At 47.5% G+C, this 27,976-nt stretch overlaps 2 protein-coding genes across 4 annotated transcripts in view; both read right to left on the bottom strand.

Annotated features, from left to right (window-relative positions):
• Positions 1-33: 33 nt before the first annotated feature.
• On the bottom strand, positions 34-18,234 carry sfmbt1 (Scm like with four mbt domains 1). Of its 3 annotated transcripts, none has more exons than XM_035520530.2 (21): positions 18,101-18,234; positions 14,306-14,353; positions 13,756-13,850; positions 13,099-13,348; positions 10,414-10,502; positions 9,939-10,191; positions 9,503-9,600; positions 9,257-9,358; positions 7,793-7,952; positions 7,309-7,391; positions 7,110-7,236; positions 6,764-6,877; positions 5,521-5,563; positions 5,250-5,317; positions 4,817-4,956; positions 4,580-4,689; positions 3,998-4,173; positions 3,550-3,728; positions 3,103-3,327; positions 2,704-2,832; positions 34-1,391 (listed from the first exon to the last, which is right to left on the bottom strand). In XM_035520530.2, exons 2-21 carry the CDS (start codon positions 14,328-14,330, stop codon positions 1,251-1,253), a joined length of 2,607 nt encoding a protein of 868 aa, XP_035376423.1. In that variant the 5' UTR covers positions 14,331-14,353; positions 18,101-18,234; the 3' UTR covers positions 34-1,250. The 3 variants fall into 3 exon arrangements, with proteins under 3 accessions (XP_035376423.1, XP_035376424.1, XP_081561602.1); XM_035520531.2 differs by having other exon boundaries at positions 5,250-5,314; XM_081705476.1 differs by lacking the exon at positions 14,306-14,353 and having other exon boundaries at positions 18,101-18,167.
• A 2,241-nt stretch (positions 18,235-20,475) lies between these two features.
• The window catches only part of prkcdb (protein kinase C, delta b), a 17,618-nt gene continuing 10,117 nt past the window's right edge, over positions 20,476-27,976 (bottom strand). The window contains exons 5-18 of the mRNA XM_035520534.2: positions 27,071-27,236; positions 26,631-26,662; positions 26,028-26,113; positions 25,729-25,858; positions 25,502-25,602; positions 25,211-25,298; positions 24,890-25,020; positions 24,587-24,760; positions 24,275-24,366; positions 23,416-23,478; positions 23,013-23,151; positions 22,658-22,846; positions 22,218-22,346; positions 20,476-21,779 (exon numbers count right to left, since the gene is read on the bottom strand). Of these exons, the coding sequence (XP_035376427.1) occupies positions 21,621-21,779; positions 22,218-22,346; positions 22,658-22,846; positions 23,013-23,151; positions 23,416-23,478; positions 24,275-24,366; positions 24,587-24,760; positions 24,890-25,020; positions 25,211-25,298; positions 25,502-25,602; positions 25,729-25,858; positions 26,028-26,113; positions 26,631-26,662; positions 27,071-27,236 (1,679 nt within the window). The 3' untranslated portion in view covers positions 20,476-21,620. The remainder of the gene's footprint in view (positions 21,780-22,217; positions 22,347-22,657; positions 22,847-23,012; positions 23,152-23,415; positions 23,479-24,274; positions 24,367-24,586; positions 24,761-24,889; positions 25,021-25,210; positions 25,299-25,501; positions 25,603-25,728; positions 25,859-26,027; positions 26,114-26,630; positions 26,663-27,070; positions 27,237-27,976) is intronic.

Genomic DNA, 27,976 nt, shown 5'->3' with positions numbered 1-27,976 from the left:
ATATTCTTACGAACAATAATGAAATACACAAAGTGATTCAAGAAGTTGTTTAATTTTATTTACAACATCCCTTGTGAAAGAGATACATTTGATCCAGTTTAGTTCACGTTCTTTTAAATAACATTTCACAAACATATACATTTAAAGGTAAAACTAATTCGGACGCAAACCAATCTGTCAAAGACAACAAAAACAAAACAGGAATGAACAAAAATGAACAAAAAGACAAAGTTACTTTCACCATTTTAGAATTGCTTCCAGAAGGAACCAGGGGAATGGAATCAAAGTAAGCTTAGCTGTGTTCCTCTCGAAAGCCCTCTGATTACAGTCCACCGACACGCCGGTCTTTAGAGTCCCAAGTTTAAACCGATCGAAACGTTGAACTGACCCTGGAATCTGAACCATCAAACGCTTTCATAGCTACAATTTAATTACCTGAAATCTCTGTGTGCTTGAATCCTAACCACAACAATCACAGTAACATATTAATCCACTATATTACATCTGATTTTTATTTAGCAACACATCCCTGTTTGAACATGTAACTGTCAAACAGAAGAAACAGTGCTATTGGCATCTATACAAAATCCCACTGCAATACCGAATGCCAGGCAAAACATGGCTGAAAAATAATGCTCCTGTTTACGTACAGTGTAAACCTCAGCTTTGTAGAAAATCTGGTAGGAACCGGGACCTACCGTCCCACTAAACAGATTCATCTGATATTTACAGTATGTACAGGCAAACTCTACTATGTACACTTTTGCATACCACTTACAGTACATGGGCAATTGGTCTTTGTGCTTAAAATGGCTGCATTGTCATCCGCTCAGCGATTATTAAAGGTTCAAAACAGATGGAAAACAGATGGAAAATGTTTTATAACTGAAATTCATTCTAACGCTGAACTGGCAGACTTGCCAAGGGACTCGTGTCTGGTGCAGGACGCTGTTCCGTCTGAACAGAATGCCAGAAGAACGCCAGGACTTGCCCTGCTAAGGACATGCAGCATTCTACTTTTGTAGCATATTTTTATATCACATTAACTAGCAAAAAACAGGAAGGAGAAAAAAGCTTTTATGCGTTTGGTTCGTCACTATGACAACCTGCAGAAGAGCGTGCACACACACACACACACACACACACACACACACACACACACACACACACACACACACACACACACACACACACACACACACACACACACACACACACACACACACACACACACACAGGCAATACCACTCTCAGCTTGCAAACTGCTGGTAAAAGGCCAGTTTGACCCTCTCGATGTGGTGGCAGAGCTTTATGGCGGGTCCCAGCTTCAGGTCCATGCACTCCTGCACAGTGGGCAGATTGAGCAGCAGCAGGGCCTGGCCGTCGATCTCCTGGAGCGAAGAGACAGAGCAGAAACCTGTGTAACACAGCTAGAAGGGCAGTTCTCGTCTCCCTGTGTAACACAGCTAGAAGGGCAGTTGTCGTCTCCCTGTGTAACACAGCTAGAAGGGCAGTTGTCGTCTCCCTGTGTAACACAGCTAGAAGGGCAGTTGTCGTCTCCCTGTGTAACACAGCTAGAAGGGCAGTTGTCGTCTCCCTGTGTAACACAGCTAGAAGGGCAGTTGTCGTCTCCCTGTGTAACACAGCTAGAAGGGCAGTTCTCGTCTCCCTGTGTAACACAGCTAGAAGGGCAGTTCTCGTCTCCCTGTGTAACACAGCTAGAAGGGCAGTTCTCGTCTCCCTGTGTAACACAGCTAGAAGGGCAGTTCTCGTCTCCCTGTGTAACACAGCTAGAAGGGCAGTTCTCGTCTCCCTGTGTAACACAGCTAGAAGGGCAGTTCTCGTCTCCCTGTGTAACACAGCTAGAAGGGCAGTTCTCGTCTCCCTGTGTAACACAGCTAGAAGGGCAGTTCTCGTCTCCCTGTGTAACACAGCTAGAAGGGCAGTTCTCGTCTCCCTGTGTAACACAGTTAGAAAGGCAGTTCTCGTCTCCCTGTGTAACACAGCTAGAAGGGCAGTTCTCGTCTCCCTGTCTAACACAGTCAGAAGGGCAGTTCTCGTCTCCCGGTGTAACACAGTCAGAAGGGCAGTTCTCGTCTCCCTGTGTAACACAGTCAGAAGGGCAGTTCTCGTCTCCCTGTGTAACACAGTCAGAAGGGCAGTTCTCATCTCCCTGTCTAACACAGTTAGAAGGGCAGTTCTCATCTCCCTGTCTAACACAGTTAGAAGGGCAGTTCTCATCTCCCTGTGTAACACAGTTAGAAGGGCAGTTCTCGTCTCCCTGTGTAACACAGTTAGAAGGGTACTTCTCGTCTTCCTGTCTAACACAGGACCTCACTGTGTAAACTGGGCTCGTCTTGGCTAGACTGGATCAGGGTCTACACTTTAAATGTCTTCTTTAGCTTTTGATGGTCTGTATTCGAAGGTTGAATCCGCTTGATACAGTCAAGCACACAAAAGTTCTTTCACATTTTAGTTGGTTTTGTGGCCGTCACACTGATCACTATCGCTGACCCTCGGTGGGTGTAAAGCAGCGACTCCCAACAACCGGGATGTCACCTCCACACCCTCCGAGCTCAGAATCAAAGCTTGTCGTATAATATAATAAATAATGCACAGTAGCTAATGTGTCATTGAGCCACTCTCAAAGTGTTGCTGTTTAATGTGTTTTAAAGTACGTGTGCATGACTCAAGAATGATCACCTGGTCCATGAATATCCGGGCCAGTGGAGCACAGTCGGTGGTCCTGATGAACCGGACCACGTCCAGAACACTCCACTCCAGTGGACTGCTGTCCAAGCACAGCTTCTGAGGAACCTCGCTGAACGGACTCTGCATGAGACCAACAGACAAACCCTGGGGTCAGTGTTGGGGTCAACCCTAACCCTCAACAGCCTGTCTCTGCACCTCTGTCTACTGTCACTGGATTAAAACTAGACACTGAGCTAAAGTCCACATTTCTCGTTATGACACCAGATATATTTGTTAGACGCGAGTCAATGCAAAGTGACCAGACCAGTTCTGTGTGGATTCAGAAACGTAATCCCTGTTGAACATCCTCTCAGTGATTCATGTCCCCGACCTGCGTCTGCGTGTGCATACCTTGGGTGAGGGGGGTCTGTTCTCGTCGTCGGAGTATGAGGGTGAGCGAGCCTTGCGGCGGCGCCGTGTGGCCCGGGGCGTTTCCGGGGGAGACGGAGAGGGAGTCGGCGGTTGCGACTTCTTCTCAGAATATTCCGAGTCATCCATTAACTCGTCCTGGAGCTCGGAGCCAGTGTCCTCGCTCAGAGAGTCGTCTTCATCAAGGTCTTCCTCATCGCCACTTCCCTGAAGAATCCCAGCCCACACAGTGGCATTCAAAACATAATCTTTGCTAGCCACTCAGTCCACACACTGGTACAGTACAACGTAGTCCGTATTAGCGTGTTATACACTACACAGGGTCATGTTAACAAGTCCTAGAACACCAACAATAAACCACTGCAGATTATTTACTTTAGTAATTGCAATTTTACAGCATGTTTGTTTAATATAGAAAGCAGGAGGTACCTGAGGAGAGCCTGCCGGGGTGTTGTCCACCGACGCGGAGGACCGCCTCTTCTTGTGGACGAAGAGCTGTTTCCTCCTCTTCCTCCTCCTGCCCCGCCTCTTCACGCCTCCCTCCAGGTTGGAGTGACCCCCGGGGGGGCGGCCCACGCGCCGGCTCTTCTTCTTACCGTAGTAGTACGCTACAGAGGATCGTAAGGTCAGTACAGGGAACCTTGGTGCAGGACCAGCAGCTGAGAGGGAAGAGCATGCAGAGGGGGCGGGGCAACTGGTGTCCCAGAGAGTGAAACGACACCCTCACGTTTTGTGAAACAGAAAAAGCCAGCCAATGATAAGGCCAGCTCTTAACGAGTTGTTAACCAGATCTTAACGAGATGCCTGACACCCATTACCATGAAGTCATGAACCCCAGCTGACACCCGCCGGGTGGAGGACGACATGCTGCACTCACTGTACTTGGTCTTGGTGAGGACGGAGCAGTTCTCAGAGCAGTGCTCCAGGACCATGCGTGGGCCAAACAGGTTTGGACAACATTCCAGCTTAATGCAGGTCTTCCTGCAGAAGTCGGCCACGCGGTCAGCTGTGCGGACGATCTCCACCGTGGCCCTGTAGCTCTTCCCTTTGTACCTATGATACCATCAAAGATACAGGCAGTGTAAACCCACCTCATTCAGCTCACGTGGGATGTCAAACGCTGGTACTCCTTTATGAAGAAGAGATTCTCTCTCCCTGGTTATGTCAACTGGCCACACTGTGCCACATGACTGGTAGCTATACATGCGGGTCTTTAATCGACTGGTGGTTAATGGCTCCAAGGCTGCACGATATATGTTCTTTGTAAACTGTTTTGTTGGCATTTGCAATACTAGAATCACAGAAACCAGCTCTCAAACACCTCAGCTTTTAGTATTACTCTGTGCTGCGAGCATCCTGACAAAGATCAGGACACTCCACACGGGACATGGGCGGGAAGTTCTAGGCTTTGGGTGGGGCTGGATCCCCACACAGGGGTAGGTGCGGGGTGGGGACTCACTTGGCCTTGAGCGTCTCCCTGTGTCCCTGCCAGCAGTCTTCCTGGTCCAGCTGTAGCTCACGCAGCACACGGCTGGGCTTGTATGCAGAGTTTATGAGCAGCGTCAGCACCTGAGCAGAGGGAACGACACACCGATTATCACACACCATCAGACACACCGATTATCAGACACACCATCAGACACACACCGATAATCAGACATGATACGACAAAAGAGCACGGGTGGGAGAAGCTCACCTCCTTCAGCACGAGGACACAATTCCCGGGTCCCACACACTGCGGCAGCTCGGCGATGCGACCCTTGTTCAGGTACGGGCCGGAGAAACAGCGGTGGTTGAAGTATATCTTTGGGCAGTTGTATCTCCCATTGGCCTGACCTGGTGAGACAGGACCGCGTGAGAGTGCGACGCACGCTTGGCCGGGCTGTGCGAGAGTGCGACGCACGCTCGGCCGGGCTGCGCGAGAGCATGACGCACGCTCGTCCATGCTGCGGTAGAGCGCGACACACACTCGTCCAGCTCAGACACAGACACACTCTGCAGCTCTCTGTCCCACCGAGAGGGGAGAAGGTATGAGGAGTGTGTGTGGAGCGTGCCATTATGCAGACAGAAAAAGGTCTGTGTGTGTGTGTGTGTGTATATATTTGGACACTGAAGAGTCAAGCACTCACTCGTCTCAGTCTGGCAGTTGAGAGGCAGTCTGAGGGCATCAGGGGACGGGTCTTTAGATGGGACTCTGCTACGTGTGCAGGACACAAGGATTAGAATGCCATTCACAATCACATGGTAATCACACAGTAATCACACAGTAAATCACAGTAATCACATACTAATCAGACAGTAATCAGACACTAATCAGACAGTAAATCACAGTAATCGTTGTAATCAGACAGTAATCACACAATAATCACACTATAATCTGTCACATTCCTTATTACTTACTGCCTTTCAGGCTGAACCACAGCAATTTTCCTCTGCTTCTCAACTACAAACAAACAAACAAACAAACACACACACACACACACACAACGTGAGAGCAGCCTATTGTGCAATGCATTCGGCAACAGGAAGTGGACAAGAACAGGCCATTTTAAATTATTTTAAATCAGTGTAAACAGTATAAAGACATCAAACAGTAAAACACAATGTCCTGGTCAGTGTAGAAGCCTGAAGCTTGGAGCACTACAGACACGACAGACACCTGCACTACAGACACGACAGACACTGCAGACACCTGCAACACAGACACCACAAACACCTGCACTACAGACTCCACAGACACATGCAATACAGACACCTGCACTACAGACACTTGCTCTACAGACACCAGACACCTGTACTACATACACTAGACAACTGCACTACAGACACCTGCTCTACAGATACCAGACACCTGCACTACATACACTAGACACCTGCACCACAGACACCTGCTCTACAGACACCTGCACTACAGACACCTGCACTACAGACACCTGCACTACAGACACTAGACAACTGCACCACAGACACATGCACTACAGACACCTGCTCTACAGATACCAGACACTGGCACTACATACACTAGACAACTGCATCACAGACACATGCACTACAGACACCTGCTCTACAGATACCAGACACCTGCACTACATACACTAGACAACTGCACCACAGACACCTGCACTACAGACACCTGGTCTACAGACATCTGCACTACAGACACCTGCTCTACAGACACCTGTACTACATACACTAGACAACTGCACCACAGACACATGCACTACAGATACCTGCTCTACAGATACCAGACACTGGCACTACATACACTAGACAACTGCACCACAGACACCTGCACTACAGACACCTGCACCACAGACACCTGCACTACAGACACCTGCTCTACAGACACCTGCTCTACAGACACCTGCACTACAGACACCTGCTCTACAGATACCAGACACCGGCACTACATACACTAGACAACTGCACCACAGACACCTGCACTAGACACCACAGACACTATAGACACCTGCAATTCAAGACACCAGACACCTGCAATTCAAGACACCAGACACCTGCAATTCAAGACACCACACACACTACAGACACATGCACTACAGACACCTGCATTACAGACACTACAGACACTACGGACAACTGCACTACAGACACCTGCACTAGACACTACAAACAATACACACACCTTTGGGCTTGCAGGGATACTGGAGAGGGTAACCATTTGTTTCACACCAACTAACAGGGAAGATGTCCATGGAGTCTACATGAACAATGATGTCTGGAACTGGAAGATTCACTCCTGTGGTGGGAGAGAGAGAGAGAGAGAGAGAGAGAGAGAGAGAGAGAGAGAGAGAGAGAATGAGATTCATTAAAGTCCATAAATTAGTCTGCAACATTAACCAACTCTAGAGGTCTAAATGTGGAGGAACTAAGTTTTGAAGGAATTACTGGTCGTGACTTTGGGTCATGACAGCACCACCTCAGTAAAACGTCAAACATCTAAAAGCTTTCTGTATGAATGAGGGTCGCACCTTCCAGTCGAATCCAGATATGTTGACCTTTGACCTTGGTGACTGTAGCCACGTGAATGTTTTCAGGACAGAGAGGATTAACCGCCTCCAGCATCATGGACTCTTTGAAGCACTGGTCAGGTGGGTCCTGGAAACGCAGAGACAAATGCTAACGCCTCGCACATCCCCAGGGAAGAATAAAGAAGGAAGTGAGACTCACCTCAGGGAAGCAGAGCTGAGGGGCTGCTTCTGCACCACACTGCTTCAGATAGTCCGCCCAGTCAAAGTCCTGGCCCTGGTACCCTGCACACATGCGCGAGACAGATTGCCTCATTTAACAGGCAGCGATGACGGCGACTCCAACGTTCTCCAATGTCGTCATTCTCTCACTCGCCCTTCAGTGCTATGGACGGAGTTAAACTACTAAAACTGTTCAAGCATCTAAATCATCATCACGCAGGTGACACACTGAGCTGAGAAGCTCACAACTTCACAGCTCTTCACGTTAATGTGTGTTTTAATGGCTACTAATTACAGAGTTAATGAATCATTACTAACAATCTAACAATTATGTCTTCTCAGACAATTTTTAAAACAAGTACAATCTGAAGGCGGAAGACTGAGAGGAAGAATATGGCAAAGCTGAATTCCAGAGCGTCTTTATCTCCGTGACAGTCAGGGTGAGGGCGGTACGGCAAGCGGACCTGGAGGCGGTCTGAGTTTTACTCTATTCTTAAGGCTCCACTGAGCAGGGAAGATCCCGGGACTGTTCCTGTGACTCAGGAACGCTGGGCTGCTGGAATCTCGCTGGTCCTCCTCACGCATGTCGTCCAGCCGCACCAGGAAGAACTGATCACCAAACACCTGTGATACGTTTGTGTACACACACACACACACACACACACACACACACACACACACACACACACACACACAATTAAGCGCTTTACACCAAGTGCATGAGTCCAAGATGTCCGCCTCCTGACAGACTGGTGCTGGGCAGCTCCTTGCTGACGGTGGCCTACGTCTAACCCTAACCCTTAACATAACCCTAACCCTATCCCTAACCCTAACCCTAAATCCTAACCCCTAACCCTAACATAACCCTAACCCCAACCCTACGTCTAACCTTAAACCCTAATCATAACATAACCCTAACCCCCTAACCCAAACCTAACATAACCCTAACCCTACATCTAACCCTAAACCCTAACCTTAACCCTAACAAAACCCTAACCCTAAAATAAATCTAACCCAAACCTAACCCTCACATAACCCTAACCCTACGTCTAACCCGAAACCATAACCCTCACATAATCCTTACATAACCCTAACCATACGTCTAACCCTAAACCCTAAGACTAAAATAACCCTACCATAACCCTAACCCTACATCTAACCCTAACCCTAACATAACACTAACCCTAACATAACCCTAACCCTACATCTAACCCTAACCCTAATCCCTAACATAGCCCTAACCCTAACCTAAGCCTAACATAACCCTAACCCTAACATAACCATAACCCTACATAACCCCAACCCTAACCCTAACAAAACCCTAACCCCAACATAAACACAACCCTAACATAAACCTAACCCTTACATAACCCTAACCCTACGTCTAACCCTAAAACTAACCCTACATCTAACCCTAAACCTAACTGTAACAACAACCCTAACCCTAGCCCTAAAATAACCCTAACCATAACATAACTCTAACCCTAACTCTAACCCTAAAATAACCCTAACCCTAACATAACCCTAACCCTAACACCTAACCATAACATAACCCTAAGACTAACATAACCCAAACCTAACGCTAATCCTGACTCTAATCCCAACATAATCCTGACTCTAACCCATGGAGCTTCACCCTGTTCTGACCCTCTATTACAGCAGCAGTGTTACCACTTTAACCGTCAGCAGAACGGAGGATCTGAAGTCACGTCTACTTCCTGTCCAACACTCACAGGGCCAAAAATGCCAAACGTGGAAGCTCACGTCACCACGACGACAGGGAAAGTGAGCGATTCACGAGAGCCAGATTATATTTGCAGTGTTGTCAGGAGCTCCTGGATACTTGTGTGTTGGATGAGGAGGGCACGAGGTGGGCATGGCACTTCTGAGTGAGGCAGACTGTGGATGTGCAGGTGAGCATGCGTTACCTTGGTGATGGAGGCAGGGCTGATGGTGAACGGTGCAGTCGGGTCCACTGCTTCTAGCTTCATGCCCTCAGTGAAGCTATGAGGAGGAATGGCTGGCCGGTCCTGTACACACACACGCACACACACACACACACACACACACACACACACACACACACACACACACACACACACACTCCTGTCTACTGGCACGTCCGTGAGGTCTGACACAGAGGTGGAGCTGTGCAGAGCTGCTGACGTGGTTACCTTGTAAAACTCCTCGCTGAGGCTGCAGTCACGCGGCTGTGAGGTGATGGAGCCTATCACCTCCTCCCAGTGCTGCTCACTACACAACACACGCAGAGCTAAGGGGGTGGACACACACACACACACACACACACACACACATTTAGCTTACATTAGCATCTCTTGTGATCTAAGCAAATACACTACTGGACTCTGATCTGACCCCATCACCCCCACTGCTCATCTGAACTCGGTCATGTGTCTGTTTGATTATCTCCTACTAAAGAGGCGTGACCAACAGACGGAAGCCCAGTCATCGCACCTCCTGTGTGTCTGTGTGTCTTTCTGTGAGAGAGTGAGTGTGTGTGTGTGTGTGTGTGTGTGTGTGTGTGTGTATGTATCTTACACAGTGCTGACAGACATTATGAAGTCCTGCCTCTCTGTTCCCAGAACTCACCTGCTGGAGGTCTGAGGGTGTAGCCGTGCTGTTGGGCCCAGCCAGGCAGGTGGAGCAGGGGGCTCAGGTAGAACAGCCAGGTGATGGAGTGGGCGTCAGCTAGACCCTCCGTGCCCACGTAGCGGAGGCGGAGCCTGCCGCCCACATTATCCTGGATGTCAGCGGGCCAGACTACGCCCACATCCTGACGGTCCAGCAGTTCAACACGAAGGCCTGGATTTAACAGGTCTACAGGGTTACAGCCACGCTGGGCCTACACACACACACACACACACACACACACACACACACACACACACACACACACACATTAGGCACCTCTATCCTTTCTTTATACTCATCTATTTAAATTTCCCCCATCACTGTTATTTTATGTGTGTAACAGTGAGTGTGTGTGTGTGTGTGTGTGCACGCTGTGACAGTGAGGTGTGTAGCATAATGTATGTATATGTGTGTGTGTGAGTGTGTGTCTCACCCCCTCCAGCAGGCTGGCTGGTGCGCTGCAGGATTCTGATAGCGCTCTGTCCAGCAGGGCCTCCCAGTCAGAGTGTTTCTCCCGCACACCTGAGCACAGAGGTTGAGTCGTTCAACACGCTGACACACACACACACACACACACACACACACACACACACACACACACACACACACCCACACACACACATACACACACACACCCACACACCTTGTTTGAGCTCTAAACTAGCTGTGCCATTGTTTCTCCAGTTAATCTTTAATCTGCTGCTTCAGTGGTTTGTGAAACATCTGTATTATAGATCTGTTCTGGTTAAACCTCTTCACACTGACATTTTACGTTTACATTTACGGCAGTTAGTCAACATAGGAGCAGTCAACATCAGGGTAGTAAACAATACAATAAGTACTAGTTTAGTTAGTCAACATGGGAGCAGGGTCAGTAGTCAATTTAAATATTCCACACGGTTCCCCAGTCTGCGTTTCAAGACTGCAAGGGACTCTGCTGTCCGGACAGCAAGCAGGAGTTCATTCCACCATTTTGGAGTCTCAATGCTTGTCTTCCAAGAGACGTGAAGCATGGCATTTCAAGCCGAGCCGTATTTGAGGTTCGAAGTACGCGAGGTATGGATCGGGCTTAGACCTTTGACCTCATGTAAGGAGGGGTTGGTCCAGTTTAGGCGAACATCAAGGTTTTAAATCTGATGCAGGCAGCTACTGTAAATGTGTGTTATACATGTGTTGTGTGTGTGTGTGTGTGACAGATGTGTGTGTTATACATGTGTTATGTTTGTATTATAGCTGTGTGTGTTATACATGTGTTGTGTGTGTGAGATTTGTTACAGATGTGTGTGTTATACGTGTTATGTGTGTGTTATACATGTGTTATGTTTGTATTATAGCTGTGTGTTATACATGTGTTGTGTGTGTGTGTGTGACAGATTTGTTACAGATGTGTGTGTTATACGTGTGTTATGTTTGTATTATAGCTGTGTGTGTTATACATGTGTTGTGTGTTACAGATGTGTGATATAGCTGTGCGTGTTATACATGTGTTGTGTGTTACAGATGTGTTATAGCTGTTTGTGTTATACATGTGTTTGTGTTACAGATGTGTGATATAGCTGTGTGTGTTATACGTGTTATGTGTGTGTTATACATGTGTTATGTTTGTATTATAGCTGTGTGTGTTATACATGTGTTGTGTGTTACAGATGTGTGATATAGCTGTGCGTGTTATACATGTGTTGGTTGTTACAGATGTGTTATAGCTGTGTGTGTTATACATGTGTGTTACAGATGTGTTATAGCTGTGCGTATTATACATGTGTTTGTGTTACAGATGTGTGATATAGCTGTGCGTGTTACATATGCGTGTTACATATGCGTGTTATACTCTATTGTGGTTATTTTTTCTCCTACTCAGTGAGTTTGGAAAATGTGTTCATTAAAAAGAACAAACAAACAAAAAAGACCCTTCCACAGAACAACACATCAGATCCAGAATCAAATGTGACCTTTTCACACTGGAGCTGCTAACTGTCTCAGTCTGGAATCAGACCAGTGACGTCTGTGTGAACGGCCTGCGTTAGAGAACGTAGCACACTCTCCACAGAACACATCCTTAACACGGCGGACGAGTCGAGTGAACAGACAGACGAAACAGATCAGGAATGAATGAATGAATGAATGAATGAATACTGTACGCTGTAATGAATGAATGCTGTATAGGGTAATGAATGTATAATACTGTAATATTGTACAGAATACTGTACACTAATGAATAAATGAATAGTGCATACTGTAATGAATGAAGGAATGAATACTGTACATTGTAATGAATGAATGAATGTATGAATATTGCACACAAATGGATGAATACTACATACTGTAATAAATGAATGAATGAATGAATGAATACTGAATATTGCAATGAATACTGTGGACAAATCAATGATCCAGTTTGATTCAACAGCAGTGATGCTAAACTCTTATGAATGGGAAACATGAATCCATTAGATTAATCAGCAAGGGATGGGGTCACATGGCCAGCGCTGAGCTGGGGTTTAATTCCTGACAAACGTATCTGGGAACGCTGGGACTGATCGGATGTGGGAATCCTGGGTGTACCAACCCTGTCCTGCTCCAGACCGGAGCCACTGGCCACTGCATGCTACCTGTTAAAGGGCCAGTCAGGGAATAACACACCATTCGTGTAACACACACTGACTCAGCGCGGGTGTAACAATGTAAACAACGTAGTGGCCATTCAGGGTCACCCTGAGGAACAGGCTCGGCTCTGATAGAGCGCGTCATACACACCACTAATGGCCCACACGTCCACGAGGTGTGCGTCACACCAGCCGCAGACCAGGGTCATGCTCGCTGTGAGGAATATACATGAACAGAGCCGTGTCAGGGTCAGAGGGCACCACACAGGGTGTCTAAACCGACCCCTACAGACTACAACAGCAATCGCTAACAACATTAAACGCACCAGCTCCTGTTTTTGCTTGTCTCATGAAGACAGATAATCAATTCTTCTCATTCTCCTCTTTCCTGTTTTCCGCTCTACAGACTTCCGCTCTTCTGATGACACAGGTCCTTCATGGGATTTTCCTGATCAGTTTTAGTATCGTCACACTTTTACCTGCCTTTCCCACAATCCCCCCCCCCCCCTCCTCACCGTCGGGGGGCCTCATTGGTCGACCGTGCTGTCTGCTCCAGCCAACAGGGTGCAGGTCGGCGGTGGTGATGTCACACCAGAAGTCGGCACGGCGGTCGTCCTGGTAACCCTCGTAGCGCAGAAGCAGAAGTTGGCCACAGGTGGTGATGATGGTGGCCACCCAGTAGGCGGTGCTGTCGAGGTCTGCGCCACGCACCCGCACCTCCAACCGCATGCCTGGCGCCAGGCCAGTCTGCAGACCCTGGTCCATCTGCTCGGAGCACCAGGGACAGTCTGCGGTTAGCATCCCATGCGTGTGCGTGTGAGGACGCGCGCGCGTCACTTTGACCACACACACACCAGCACGGTCTGATCACAGTTTCACCTCCTTCACTGGTGACACAGAACATCAACCACATGCCGCCGGAATTCAGCCTGGCTATGGCGTGAGCGGAAAAAAGCTCACTTCAAAATATCCGCCGGCAGCGCCGCACTATGGCAGCTATTCCCAGCAGCGCAGGCCTACGGAGGAGAAGGTGTGGCCTACCTGCGTCAGGGGGAGCGCGCCCCATGCTAGCTGCATGCTCTCAGCTGAGCTAAATTCGGAACACGCTAGTGCAACTTCAGCAGGAGCTAAAGAGGAGTGTGGCGTGGAGGAGCTGCTCGACTGGCACTCACGTGTTTGAAGGCGTGGTGAGGCACAGACAGGGCACCGGTCTCTTCCAGGTAGTCATCCCAGTTAAACTCGGACCCATCCTGGCCAGAGTCCGCATCTGAAAACACACGAAACCGCTGAGGTGCGAAACACAAGCCCTTCAGAACATACTCGCACACTAGGAGTGAAAATGTAAAAATAAAACTATTTATTATTACATATGCAAAACTGGCCTCAGATCAGTTTAAAAGAGCAGATTCCACAAAAACAGCTCTTTTAACATTTACAGTGTTCAGCTGAAACCTTTTATCCAAAACGACTTACAATTCTGACTGAAAACAACTTGAGTAATTGAGGGTTAATGGTTTTGTTCAGGGGTCCAACAGTGGACGTGAACTGGCAACCTTCCGGTTATCTTAACCGCTGCCCATATTTTATTGCAGAATTTTTCAATTCATTTCGTATGCAAACACACAGAAACCTCTCAAGGACAGCCAAGCTCTGAGGCCCGACACTGGGGTCTCAGACCTCAGACTGGGTGTCTTCACTGAGAAACATTTTCTGTCCCCTCACCTGAGTCCAGAGCCTCTAGACTCATCTTGTAACCTGAGCTCACGGCGTCTGTGAAGTAAAGGGAAAGAACAGAGAAATGACTAAGGAAGAGAGAGAGAGAAAAAAAAGACAAATTGCTTTAAAGAGCAGAAGCTGTAAAAATGTTTAGCGGTTGGAGTGACAAAATGTGAGAAGTTGGTGGGGCAGGGGGAGAGAGAGAGATGGTAATGCAGGCTTTGTAGAAACCACGTTTGACGTGCAGAGCATCCTGGCGTGTGTGGGAGGGGAATACAGACTGTGGTTTGATCTTACAAGCTGCCGCTCTGAAACAGGCTCACGCACGTCACTGTTACGCCCAGCAGAAGGGCACGACTCAAGGCCAATCAAAACGCCCATCTACAACTTTTCTACATTCAAAAAATCTATTATGATCATTGAGACAAAGAGTCCACAGAAACTCCTCCCCCATGTTCAGCACATCAACAGCGTAATTACCCAAGATACGGAGTTACGTTTAAACCTAGGGATTTTTAAAACAGCATATTCCTAAATCAACTTAAGATTAGACATTGTTCCCTTTAACAAAGCTCCATGACAGAGCTCATATTTGGTGATAATTCACGCTCCCCCCAGCGAGGGCGCACGGGCAGGCATGACCCCACCCACCCCACCACTCTGAAGATCTACAGCAGGGGACCGGAGGTTTCCCCATAGCTCAAGCGTGGCTCACTCTTAACGCAAACAATTCAGATATTATGGTCTTCCTTTTTCTCTTTTACATGGAATTCTCTAAAATGTGAATTTTTAAGGCATTCTTCTACAACTCTGTATAAGAAAACACACATTACATCACAAAAACTCCCATCCCGGGAAAGCTGGCCTGAAGATTCGATCACAAGAGTTGTGAGCAGTGCCATCGGTGTTCAGAAGATGAATACAATGATCTTTTACCACAGTCTGGACAGTTAGTCGGCAGCCTGAAGTCTCAAAGCTCACCTGCGTGTTAATCTCAACACACAGCAAAACCTGAAGAGTTAAATAGTTAATAGTAACGAAACGTTTAGTGTCCCATGTTAAAAAACAGAAACCACTAAAGTGTCGTGTCTATAAAGTGATCAGGAAATAAAGGATTTTAATATCACTTAAAAAAACAGCAGGAAACAGTAAACAAACCCAGCAAAAGTGGGGAAAGCGTCCATTTGGGCGTGAAGAAAAGACTTAAGCCTTCGCAAACTTAATCTGACCTATTTAAACCCTCTTTAAAAGAAAGAGGGTTTTAAAAGCAGAGCGAAAATGGCTAAAACAAAGTGGTGTCAACTCTGGGGTCCCTTCACCCAGAGCTGTCAAGACCGGCTTTGTCAGGCTTGACGTCTCTATTAAAGTCAGACAGGCTCTCTGTGACGGGCACTTACTGACCGCCACCCTCCCGCCCCGACACCACGACCACAACGCTGCCAGACGTCCCCCCACCCCACCCCAAGAGCACTGCCTGGTCACAGCCACATTGTGCTGGGGATGGGGGAGGATGGTATCACAGTGGCCTCTGATCGAGGACAGAAAGCAAAGAGCAGCCTCAGTAAGAACGCCACTCTCCAGTGTTAGCAGGAGCACAGGGAACATTCTAGACCACAGCTGCTAGAACGCAGTGAGAGAATGTGGGGGGGGGGGACTTTTATTATGTAAATTTAACAAGAAACAAAGGGCAGAGGCTGAAATGAAGTCTGTCCAAAGATGATGGTCTGTGGGTCTGGGTCGTGGAGCTGATGTTTCTATGGAGACCTTTCCACACATTCCACTGCCCCAATTGCCAAACCATCACCAAACTACATCAGAGAGTGCAGGAAGGGCAACTGCCTCCCGTGACTGATAAAACCCTCACTCACTCACTTTCACACACACACACACACACACACACACACACACACACACACAGCAGTAGCGCAGGGCAGAGAGGAGTACCCCATCCAGTGACTTCTAACCCTTCTGTTATCACTGGCAACACACCAACAGAAACGACAACTGACGCAACAGATGTTCTAGCAACGCGGCGCCTAGTCGAGGCACCCAGACACGCTTGCGAGGGTCACAGCACTCTGAATCCTTTATTCTGTCTCATCATCTCCTTATACAAGCAGTCAGAAGCAGCTCTCTGGTCCAGTAATATGTCAGATACATGGAAAGCCTCTGATTATTACAAACATTTTGTCATTTCTATTTGACTCAAATGTTTTCCCAAGTTGAAGAGTTTAGATCTTAAATAGATTCATTCTTATTAATGTTTTTTCAATATCTTCAATACCGTCCGCATCCAGGCACCGCACAGCAGACATCTCTTCCTGGACAGATGCCGGCGTACGTCACACAGGTGAGCCAACCCCTACCTGCCCCTGACTCCCTGGTTCATGAGGGTCAGAGGTCATTAGAACTGGGAACTCATAGCAGACCCCAGTGACGACAACATGACGCTGAAGAGAAGAGCGCAGCACCTGATTAAGCGCTAGGGAATTTTCTAGAATGTTTGTAAAAAAGAGACCAAGTATAATTCCTTTGAGACGCACCTAACTAAGGCATACTCGGAGCCAGCCCAGAGAATTTCTGTCCAAGTTTTCTATATCACCATCCCGTATTCAGGTTTATTTATTTTTACATACATCACCCTTGATTTGTTATCTTGTTTTTTAAGTGTCCACATGTATATGTCTACTTGGAACGAATTCTTGAATTTGCAGCCAAAAGGCCTAATGACAAAGAGTGCAGCACAACTACCAGCTACTTTTAAAGGATGGCATGCTGGTTTTGTTTTCAGCACATCATAAATAATAATAAGAATAACAACAACAACAACAACAACAACCACATCATAAATAATTTACAACTCTTAATACTCAACAGAATTCTATTCACAGCGCTGCGATGCGTTTCTGCCGCCGAATACCTTTAGTTCAGAAGCGGACGCTGCTGGCCCTGACGCAAACTTGCGAGCTTCTGCGCACTGTGCAGCCTGTCGCAAAACAATGGACTGGCGGCGCACGCAGCGCTGGCCTGCGTTATGTAACGTGCAGGAATAAACCTCCATGGCTTGTCAAAAGTGGCTTATTTCGCTCCGCAGGCGAGCCTAGGCTGCGGGCTGCACACGAACGCACGATCACACAGCTCCAACGACACGGGCAGGAACTGCAGGCGTCGCGGGCTTATGCAATCCAACGCTGCACAGGCAGACCGGGCTATTAGCAAAACACGTATATAGCCCCCCCCCCCCCCCATATATAATAATATATAATATAATATATATATATATATATATACACACACACACACACACACACATAAATACACACACACATATATATATATACATATATATAAAACAGACGTGATCAAAATACCTCGCTGGAAATTCTGAGCGTTAACAGGCGCAGTGTTTTGAAGAAAACTTGAGTGAGTGTCCGTTGACTAGCCGCCTCGCGCAGCACTGGGCCAGCGGAATAACTGGTCAGTGAAGACGCTCGCGCGACCGCACAACTTTCACTCCTAAACACGTCACGGGGACGGCGGTCGGGCGCGAGGACGGCGGCGCCGCACCTTCTACCAGATATTGTGTCGCGCGGCGTCTCCGCTAATCGCGTGCGGCACTAAAAACGCCTGAACCAAGTTACCGAAACGTCACGGCCAGGGCGCGTGCACTCACTCGACCACAAGTCATCTTTTTGGAGACGGGAAAAAAGACGAAGACAGCGCAAGTTCGCTTCTTAACAAAACGACGCGAAAGAGCAGATTGCGAAATATGCAAATGTTACGGCCTGAACCGTTTCTCACCTGCGAGGAGTTTTTCCGAGTCGGTTTTAGGTGCCGTATCTTTTCCGCCCTAGTCGTTCACGACCTCATTCCAATATGGCACAAAGCGCCACCGCGCATGCGCCACCGCCTACCTCCCGTCCACGTTCTCAGCCCGGGAGCTGATGTCGTTGGCTTGCGCGAATAAAACAATGACCTGCTAGGTTTATGGAAATAGAGTTTGAAATGTGACGTCGAAAAAACGATATAAAATGCCGCAATGTTCGTATTTTGTCGGCGATAACGGATGTTGGCTGAAACAACGCGCGAAGACTGTTGACTAGTGGGACGCAAAATTGCACCGCACACAACTGCTGTAACGTGACCTGCTCAGGTTGCGGCGCACGCCTGTGAACTTCTCCTCACCAAGTTCCCTCATGAACACTTCAGAAAGCTGACACGGCCAGCAACGGCCGCCGCGGACGCGAGGCCTCCGTGGCCGTCACCTTTCCGCGGGGCAGGACTCTCTCTCTCTGCGCTGTGCGGTGCGGACCCACGGGATGAGCTGCTGGATGCGGTCCGAGTCACTGTAAATATGGCGGAACGTCTCTGGTTATAATTGGGCTTTCCACCACGGAATTACCCAAAAAAAAGAAAAAAAAAAAAGATGTGTTTTTTAGTAACAGGCAGCTTCAGACGACACCTATAGTAGGACATCAGACGTTCTGCACGATACAAACTCCTGACTGAATTCTCACAACCGGATAACAGCGAAACCTACAACTACATACACTAGTCCACGATGAAGCAAAGGGCAAACCAGTTAGCTCAGATACGCACACCTAACCAAGCAGTTACTGGGCTGTTACGCTCAATGCATGACCACATCTATTAGATACTATTGCAGCAGACAAGTCAATTTTCTCTCTCTCTCTCTCTCTCTCTCTCTCTCTCTCTCTCTCTCTCTCTCTCTCTCTCTCTCTCTCTCTCTCTCTCTCCTTTTTTGTTATAATTCTAAAGTACACAGTACTATGTCCTGGGTTTACAGGTCACTCAGAGAAACCCCTAATCCTGTAACGCAGCATCATGGCCACATGGTGGCGTGTGTCTCCTTCCGTCCCAAGCAATGATATGAATCGGTTCATTTCAAAAGAAAGACGTGCATATCATTTGAAGTAGCCTAAACAGTTAAATGATATGTGTTTATATATATAATGATACCATTTATCAAAACAATTCCCTTTATATCTTAAATAGTTAAATAAAATGTCATTTCCCATAACACCCGATTCATTTCTTAATAAAGCTGTAAAATGACCTTGTTTCTGCCTATATGGTGTAAGAGGCGAGAGAACGGACTGATGTCTGGCCCAGTTTAATCACGTTTCTTGGGGGGGGGGGGGGGGGGGGGGGTTAGTATGAGCAATAATACAGTGCTGTGCTCATCTATTGAATTAATGCTGTTAATGGGGGTGGGGGGGGGGACCACCAAAGGCCTTTAGTGCCAACCGTAATCTCAAACCATGTAGTTTAGTGCCAACTGTAATCTCAAAACCTGTAGTTTAGTGCCAACTGTATTCTTAACCTATGTAGTTTGGTGCCAACCATAATCTCACTCTTCAGGACAATGATTCAATATACCTTAGTATTTAGTTTTATATACACAGATGTTGGGTATCGGACAAACAGCAGGAGAGGGCCGTAGTGATCGATGTGGTGATCCAAGAGCTGAGAGAAGCGCTAGAAATGATGTGGAGGGTGAAGGCAACTGTGGGTCCCGTGGTAATCAGATCACTAGGGGCCGTGACCCCCAAACTGGGAGAAAGACTCCAGCAGATCCCAGGAACAACATCTGAGATCTCCATCCAGAAGAAGGCAGTTCCGGGAACAGCTAAGTTACTACACAGGACCCTCAAGATCCCAGACCTCTGGTAGAGGACCTGAACGTGAAGGAAAGTGTTTCAGTTGCTGTCATGTACATCAGATGGATGTCTCTGTGATGCCGTAAGATTTGTGTTGTACCTCGTCACTCTTGAATTGTAACAGTAGCTCCCACTGGCATATGTGCGAACACCGAGCTAGTCGTTGTTTTGGTGTTAATCTAGATGTTGGGTTTTGAAGCATGCATAGTTCCCACATCCTCTGCATGTACCATCTACCTTTTTTCCATGAGTGTGTTGTACTGGTTCCAGTAGGCCACGTTTCATGGGATCGCTCTGGTCCCAGCAGCACATGACCTTGTTGACCCAGGTGGGTCCTGTTGCTAGTGAGGTAGGCAGGCAGCTTTAAAAACCTCACCCAAGGGACCTCGCCGGAGACGCCCCGCATGGGATTCAAACCTCTGACCTCCTGTACCAAAGCCAGTGGTGTAACCCACTGTAACTTTAAAAGCAAAAGCAACCTCATTCATCTTCAGCTTGAGTTTTCTGAGATAAAGATTCTTTTTATTATAGTCTCAAAGTGTAATAATGGTTAAAAAGAATATTTTCAACATCCCCATAATAACAGTTTAGACCAATATACAGACATTTTATATACAAGATTGTATTTCTTTTTAAAAAATACCTAAACATTTCATAACATTAATTTCAGTAATTAAATTCTGCTGACATTTAACTTCCACCCACTAACCCACTTTTTATTCTGTAGCAGAACCCAGTACCATAAGAATATGATCATCTATTAACATGGTAATTCAGACTAGCTGTAGCACAGCAAAAAGACACATTTGATTTCCATAGAAGCTGTAGTTTATGTACAGATCTAAGACCTGGAGGTGTGGGTGTGTGTGTGTGTGTGAGGGGTGGGGTGGGGATTTACTGGTTTGATCTAACTAGATTTACTGGTTAGATGAGTGCCATACAACATACTACCAAACCATCTTCACAAAACCAATAATCCATCTTTGCAGAAACACAGACGACACAGGTGGCCAGTGGCGACACGCAAAAACAGACTGCTGCTGTTCTTGTTAGAATGTTAAAATGTAGCAGGGCAACTAGTACTAAAACAGCTAATAATCATCTGAAAAAAGAGGTTAATTGAGAAGAGCTTCCCTGTCTATAAGGCCTCTGATTATACAACATATAAAGCACTCCACCACCAGGTGGCGCACTACCTTCAGAACGCAGTCCCTTCCCCTACACCATGTTTGCCATGAGGGTCAATTTTAGTCAGTTCTATAACATGCAATATACTACATTTGATTCCTAGTTTGATCATGAGAAATATACACGCACACACAGACATACAGACAAAAAGCTCTATTTTTGTATTATTCCATAAGCTAAACTTATCAGGTGTTGGTGCTAAAAAATCCCTCAGGAGGACAAAAAACCCCTAGTGGACCCACACAAAGAGAGTAACTGGGTGGTGCTGGGGTGGACCCACACAAAGAGAGTAACTGGGTGGTGTTGGGGTGGACCCTCAGTGTGAGTGACTGACTGGTTGGTGTCGGGGTGGAGCCCCACACTGTGAGAGAGAGTGACCAGGTGGTGTCGGGGTGGAGCCCCACACTGTGAGAGAGAGTGACTGGGTGGTGTCGGGGTGGAGACTTGGCACTTTATTTCTCTAGAATGTTCTCCAGCTTTGGGTTGATGAAGGAGAAGCCAGCGAAGGCCGTCTGGTCCATAGAATCAACCAGGTTTTTGTCCCCTTGCGAGAGGCGGGGCTTCTCGCTCAGAAACTCCCGGTCAAAGTTGCTGCAGTCATTAGGGGCTTTCTGTGATTGGAAGAGCAAACATATCAGTCACCACAGAGACAAATGTTTGCTGTTTTACACAAACTAACCGAGAAAAGACTTACAGCAATTACTAAATTATTAATACAATGTTCCAGCAGCAAGTGTTACATTCATTTTCTCCAAATATTAGGACTTTCCCTAGGATAAAATGTAGCACAAACCACACATTTTACCATCTGCTAGCTTTGTGTGAAGGACTGTGTTCAATCACCAGAGGGATGAGACGTTACTGTAACACCCTGCTGTGGAATGACTCCTCCATTAACTGACGTTAACCTCCAGCACCACAACTCCAACACAACGTGCCACCAGGACTCACTACCTACTTAAGATTATTCATCTTAAATCTAAGATTTTGTATGTAATGTAATTTGAAAAGTTTCACTCTGGACAATGCAATAACTCTAAGGACCATACCACTTTAGGCTTAAAGGGGGGTGTCACTTCTCTCTTCTCTAGTGCAGGCCAGTTGATAGTCTTGAAGAAAGGGTGCATGCGGATATTCCCCACCACGCCAAGCCGGCGGGTTGGATCCCGTTCAAATAACTACAGAAGAATGAAAAGATTGATGTAACGTACAAGCCACTAAACATGGCAAACTAAATGAGAGAAATCACAATACTGAGCTAAACTGGAGTGGAGTCTGTATATAAAACAAAAAGACAGAGACTACACTGTTATATTGTCCTGTATTATGAGGTGGTTTCTAAGTTTTTTTTCCATCAGTTTATGGTTTCTCATTTGGTCTTTCATTTCTTGTTTTAGGACTTTTTTTTTGCACCAGATTAGGCTTCTGACACACTCAGAGTCCTGACATACTGAGCGCTGACATGTTGAGTGGTGAGAGGCCGTGGTACCTTCTCCAGCAGGTCCTTGGACTCCTTGGTGATCCAGCGTGGGTAGTGGGGCGTGTCCATACGGATCGACTCAAACAGCTCGTCCTCGTCGTCACCTTGGAATGGCGACTGACCGATCAGCATCTCATACACCAACACGCCGAACGACCACCAATCCACCGAGAAAGTGTATTTCTGCCCGAGTAAGATCTGTGCAAACACACACACACACACACACATATATCCAGAATCCTTATTTGAAAGTAATTATAGGCTACAACTATAAAGTGTTATAATACTTTCCATAATTAGGGGTATATACCAGTACTATCACACACACACACACACACACACACACACACACACACACACACACCTCTGGTGCAATGTAGTCAGGAGTACCACAGAAGGTGGTGGCTCTGTTCTCTCCAAACACGTTCTCCTTGCACATGCCGAAGTCTGCGATCTTAATGTGTCCCTCTGTGTCCAGCATGATGTTGTCCAGCTTCAAGTCCCTAAAACCCCCCACAAAAAACAAAAAATAAATCAATATTATTATAATTCCATTATTACATGAATGTTTAATGTTAAGGTCTGTTATATAAGAAAGATAAATTATTTACTGTGTGTGTGTGGAGCCTCCCAGCTCAGAGCTGACAACAGTCCCCCCCTGACCCTGAGGAACAGACCTCCCCGTCCCGACCCGACACCCCCCGACCCTAAGGAACAGACCTCCCTGTCCCGACCTGACGCCCCCCACCCTGAGGAACAGACCTCACCTGTAAATAATGCCTTTGGAATGCAGGAACTGTAGACCACAGATGATCTCAGCTGCGTAGAACCTGAGGAGCAGAGACATGAGAGCAGAGCTGAGCAGGAGCAGGACACACACACACACACCCTGCAGTAACAGTCTCATGAGGGTACAGCCCTGCTCACCCACCCAGACACACACACACACCCTGCAGTAACAGTCTCGTGAGGGTACAGCCCTGCTCTCACACACACACACACACACACACACACACTGCAGTAACAGTCTCATGAGGGTACAGCCCTGCTCTCTCACACTCACACACACACACACACCCAACCTGCAGTAACAGTCTCGTGAGGGTACAGCTCTGCTCTCACACACACACACACACCCCCTGCAGTAACAGTCTCGTGAGGGTACAGTCCTGCTCACACACACACACACACACCCTGCAATAACAGTCTCGTGAGGGTACAGCTCTGCTCTCACACACACACACACACACACACACACACACACACACACACACACTGCAGTAACAGTCTCATGAGGGTACAGCCCTGCTCTCTCACACTCACACACACACACACACCCCCAACCTGCAGTAACAGTCTCGTGAGGGTACAGCCCTGCTCTCACACACACACACACCCTGTAAGCGGCTCTAAGGGGTCACACACTCCCAGACAGCCTTCAGCATATGGAACTTTAACTGCATTAGAAGTCGAGTGCTTATTATTAGACACAGAGGTTCAGTTTGTGGTCTTGGTCTGTTTTAAACAGCATGTGGCAGAGCAAGTACCATTACTACAACGTCCGAACACGTCTAACATCATAAACTTGCTTTGTTTGTTTTGGTTTTGTTGTGTGTTGTCACTCACGTGGCCCTGAACAGATCAAAACGTCCTTTATCCTGGATGTGAAACATCAGATCTCCACCGTTTAGATACTCCATTACGAAGAACAAGTGCTCCTGCAGACAGACAAACAGACAGAGACACACACACACGACAGAGATGAATCAAACAGGTTAAACATCAGAATGGACCTTTCCATGTGTGCGTGTCTGTGCGTGTGGGTGTGTATGCGTGTGTCTGTCTCTGCGTATGCATCTGTCTCTGCGTGTGCGCGCGCGCGCGCGCGCGAGCGTCTGCGTCTGCGTGCGTCTGCGCAGGCGGTCTGGACGAGCTCACCTTGGTCTGGAAGGTGCAGTACAGGTGTGTGAGGAAGGGGTTATCCCAGGCCAAGGCCAACACCCTCTTTTCCACCATGGTGCACTCCACATCGTCATCCATTAGCACTACATCCTTCTTCAACACCTTCACGGCAAAGTACTCACCTCGCCCGCGAAGCTCGGCCAGAAGCACCTACGAGCACAGCAAGGTCATGACACACGCACCGCCGGACCCGTGTGTGTGTGTGTGTGTGGGTGGAAGTGAGCCGACCTCATGATGCTAGAACGCGTCCAGACCTCAGCAGTCCAGTGTGTGTATTACCTTGCCAAAACTGCCTTTTCCCAGAACCTTGTGGAACACAAACTGGTCCATGGTGATGGTTTTCTGGTGTGAGGTGTGTGCTGGTGATGTGGGGTAAGTGCTTTCCCACAGCTTGCCATAATTATTTGTGTCTGTAAAAACACACACACACAGAAGCACAGTAAATACCTGCAGTAGTGCATGTGTGTGTGTGTGTGTGTGTGTGTGTGCACGTCCTGTGCTGAAACAATGCTGCATTTTCTACTGAACCCTGTGAATGTGGACACACTCTTCCTTTTCACAGCGCCTGTGTAAAACTCAGCCTGCCGTATGGAGTCTCACCACCAGGGTCTGCCGCAGAGCGTTTCGGGACATCCTGATAGATGCCGATGTCTGACAGAGTGGGGTCGGGCCGTTTGGTGGACGATTTCTAGATTAGATTAAAAAACAAACAAGTTCAATCCCTCACTCATCTCACAGCACACACAGCGATTAGAGGTGGAGTAGAGATTACAGACACAAGAGCCAAACACCACACACACAGAGCACAAACAATGCAGAGACTGAGCTGGTCTGTGTTGTAAGATCTCAGGCAGGTGGAGCAGAGGGCATACCAGGATGCGAGTCACCTACCATGCTAACTTGAGTCAGAGCCTCAGCCAGGAGCTTCTGGTTGATCCCACACAGGTTGGCAACTTTGGTCTGGCATTTATGATGGACGTTCATGGCACAGTCTAAACACAGAGGGGTAGAGGAGTGTTAGGATGAAGAGAGAGACTGGAGGAGGGTGAAAGACAGACAGAGAGAGCGCGAGAGAGAGAGAGAGAGAGAGAGAGAGAGAAGGGTTGGGGTCCTCTCACCTTCACATTTGAGGCCCTGCTTCACCATCCCCCACAGCAGACTCCCACAGTGATCGCAGAACGTGGGACTCATGTAGTTGTGCGTCTTGAACCGATGTGGCATGTCTATCTTGAAGCGTTCTTTCTGGAACTGCACACACACCGCCAGTTACCCACCAACGTACACACCACCGTGTGTGTGTATATATGTGTTCGTGTGTTTATATGTATTTATATATATATGTGTGTGTGTGTGTGTGTGTATATATATATTTTTTTTTTTAGGTGTGTGTTTGTGTGTGTGTGTGTGTGTTAGTTACCACAGTATCTCGGCTGTTGGTTGCAGTTCCTGTGCATCTCCCAATGATTTTATCAATGCACTTTTTGTGAATGGCCGCATTGCATTCTGGTTAAAAGAAAACAGAAGCATTGTGAGGTTAATGGTGAGAACTCACACACAAACACACGCATGTGCATGGACACGCACGGAGGTCTTACCTAAGGTCCAGGTTGATTCTGTGTAGGTGAGTTTAACTGACATACACATGTTCATATAAAAATGCCAATATTAACCGACAATAATCATCATAAACTCACAGAACTCACACCATCTTATGTGCATTTTGCTTTTCTCTTGAGCAAAAACGTGTGTGTGTGTTTAAGAGTGTGACAAAGTGTGTAGGTAATAGAGTTGAGGTGGTATAAGAGCGTGTGTGTGTGTAGGTAATAGAGTTGAGGTGGTATAAGAGCGTGTGTGTGTGTAGGTAATAGAGTTGAGGTGGTATAAGAGCGTGTGTGTGTAATGGAGTTGAGGTGGTATAAGAGTGTGTGTGTAGGTAATAAAGTTGAGGTGGTATAAGAGCGTGTGTGTGTGTGTGTGTGTGTGTGTGTAATGGAGTTGCTGCGATGATATAAATACTCACGTCTGCATTTGTAGCCTTGTTTGTTAAGACCCCTGTAAACGAGGAGAGAAAAGGTAACACAGACCAGGTTGTGATAGCCTTTCAAACATACTCTCAAACACACACAAACAAAAACCTATATACCTCCCTCCCCACATACATTTGCAGAACAGGAAGGCACTGGAATATTGCTAAGATTGCTGAGATATTTGGGTGGGTGGGTGTGATTACAGACACACCCACAAACACTGTACACAAACAGCTCCTGATTCCCACCACGGAGTGCAGCAGCTGTGTGTGTGTGTGTGTGTGTGTGTGTGCGCGTACATGAAGGTGATTTATTGTCTCCAACACATGAGAGTCCTGACTGAAGTGAGAACCAGACAACCATCTGTTACTGACCATCTGTTTGGGATACCCCTCACCCACTGACCCACTCAACCACTGACCCGTGGACTCACCAGACAAACTCTCGGCAGACGGAGCAGAAGGTGGGCTGTTTGAAGAAGGTGGCGAGGAACTCGTGGTTTTTGATGAAGTGCACCTTGGCCTGCTTCATGGCTCCTCTCCTGCGGTTCAGTGTCAACAGGCCATCATCTTCCTTCTGCCTGACCGAGGTCTTGTTTTCTGGAGAACAGAGCAGCGCGTGTTCAACTCCCCTCACTCACTCAGCACCTCCAGCCTCCCAACCACTGACACCCCGCATGTACGAGCCACACCCCCCACCCACGAGCCACGCCCTTAGCGCCCCCCCCAAACTTACGAGCCACGCCCTTACCCCACAAGCCACGCTACAGCCCTGAGGAGTCCGTTACTCAGAGTGTTATGAACATATCTGTCTCACAACCAGATTCCTAATGGCGGCTTGGAACAAGAACTGACAAGGTGGCTCCTACTTCCTGTAGGATGCCGATATAAGATGGCGTTGATTTCTTTTGTGCTCAGATACCATTTCAGTACAACGTTCAGTACCAAGGAAGAGGATTACGGCTAAACTCAGATTACGAATGAGATTAAGAACTCATAACTAGCATGGATTAACAACTCTCAGTGAAGCGTGGTGAGAATGGGGCAGTGGAACAGGAGGAAAAACAGATCTGAGGCAATTATACTGAAAGCTCGCACACAACAGGCACTTTAGTTTTGTTTAGTTTGGGTTTCTCGTCAGTGCTCGTGAGGAATCCCCTAAAAGACCCAGTCCCAGTGGGAGGGGACTTCTCCAGAGAACCTCCCCTGTTTAACCCGGACATGCGTGCCATCCTCCCCTCTTGATTTCCCATAATTCCTTCTACAGTCTTTGCGGGACTGAATGACTACTATTATGTAAGGCTGTGTAAACATGAGGTTGTAGGGTGCTGGTCTTTAGG

This window comes from Electrophorus electricus, chromosome 22 (assembly GCF_041902795.1).
Source record: "Electrophorus electricus isolate QZ-2024a chromosome 22, ASM4190279v1, whole genome shotgun sequence".
Lineage (NCBI taxonomy): Eukaryota > Metazoa > Chordata > Actinopteri > Gymnotiformes > Gymnotidae > Electrophorus > Electrophorus electricus.
Note: the sequence above shows the minus strand (reverse complement) of the source record. Positions and strands in the feature narration are given on the sequence as shown.

Coding starts and splice junctions, on each gene's coding strand:
- sfmbt1 (XM_035520530.2), bottom strand. CDS start 14,330: ATGAGTCTAGAGGCTCTGGACTCAG. Junction 10,192..10,413: donor CAGCCAGCCTGCTGGAGGGG/GTGAGACACACA, acceptor GTGTGTGTGTAG/GCCCAGCGTGGCTGTAACCC. Junction 6,878..7,109: donor TATCTGGATTCGACTGGAAG/GTGCGACCCTCA, acceptor CTCCCACCACAG/GAGTGAATCTTCCAGTTCCA.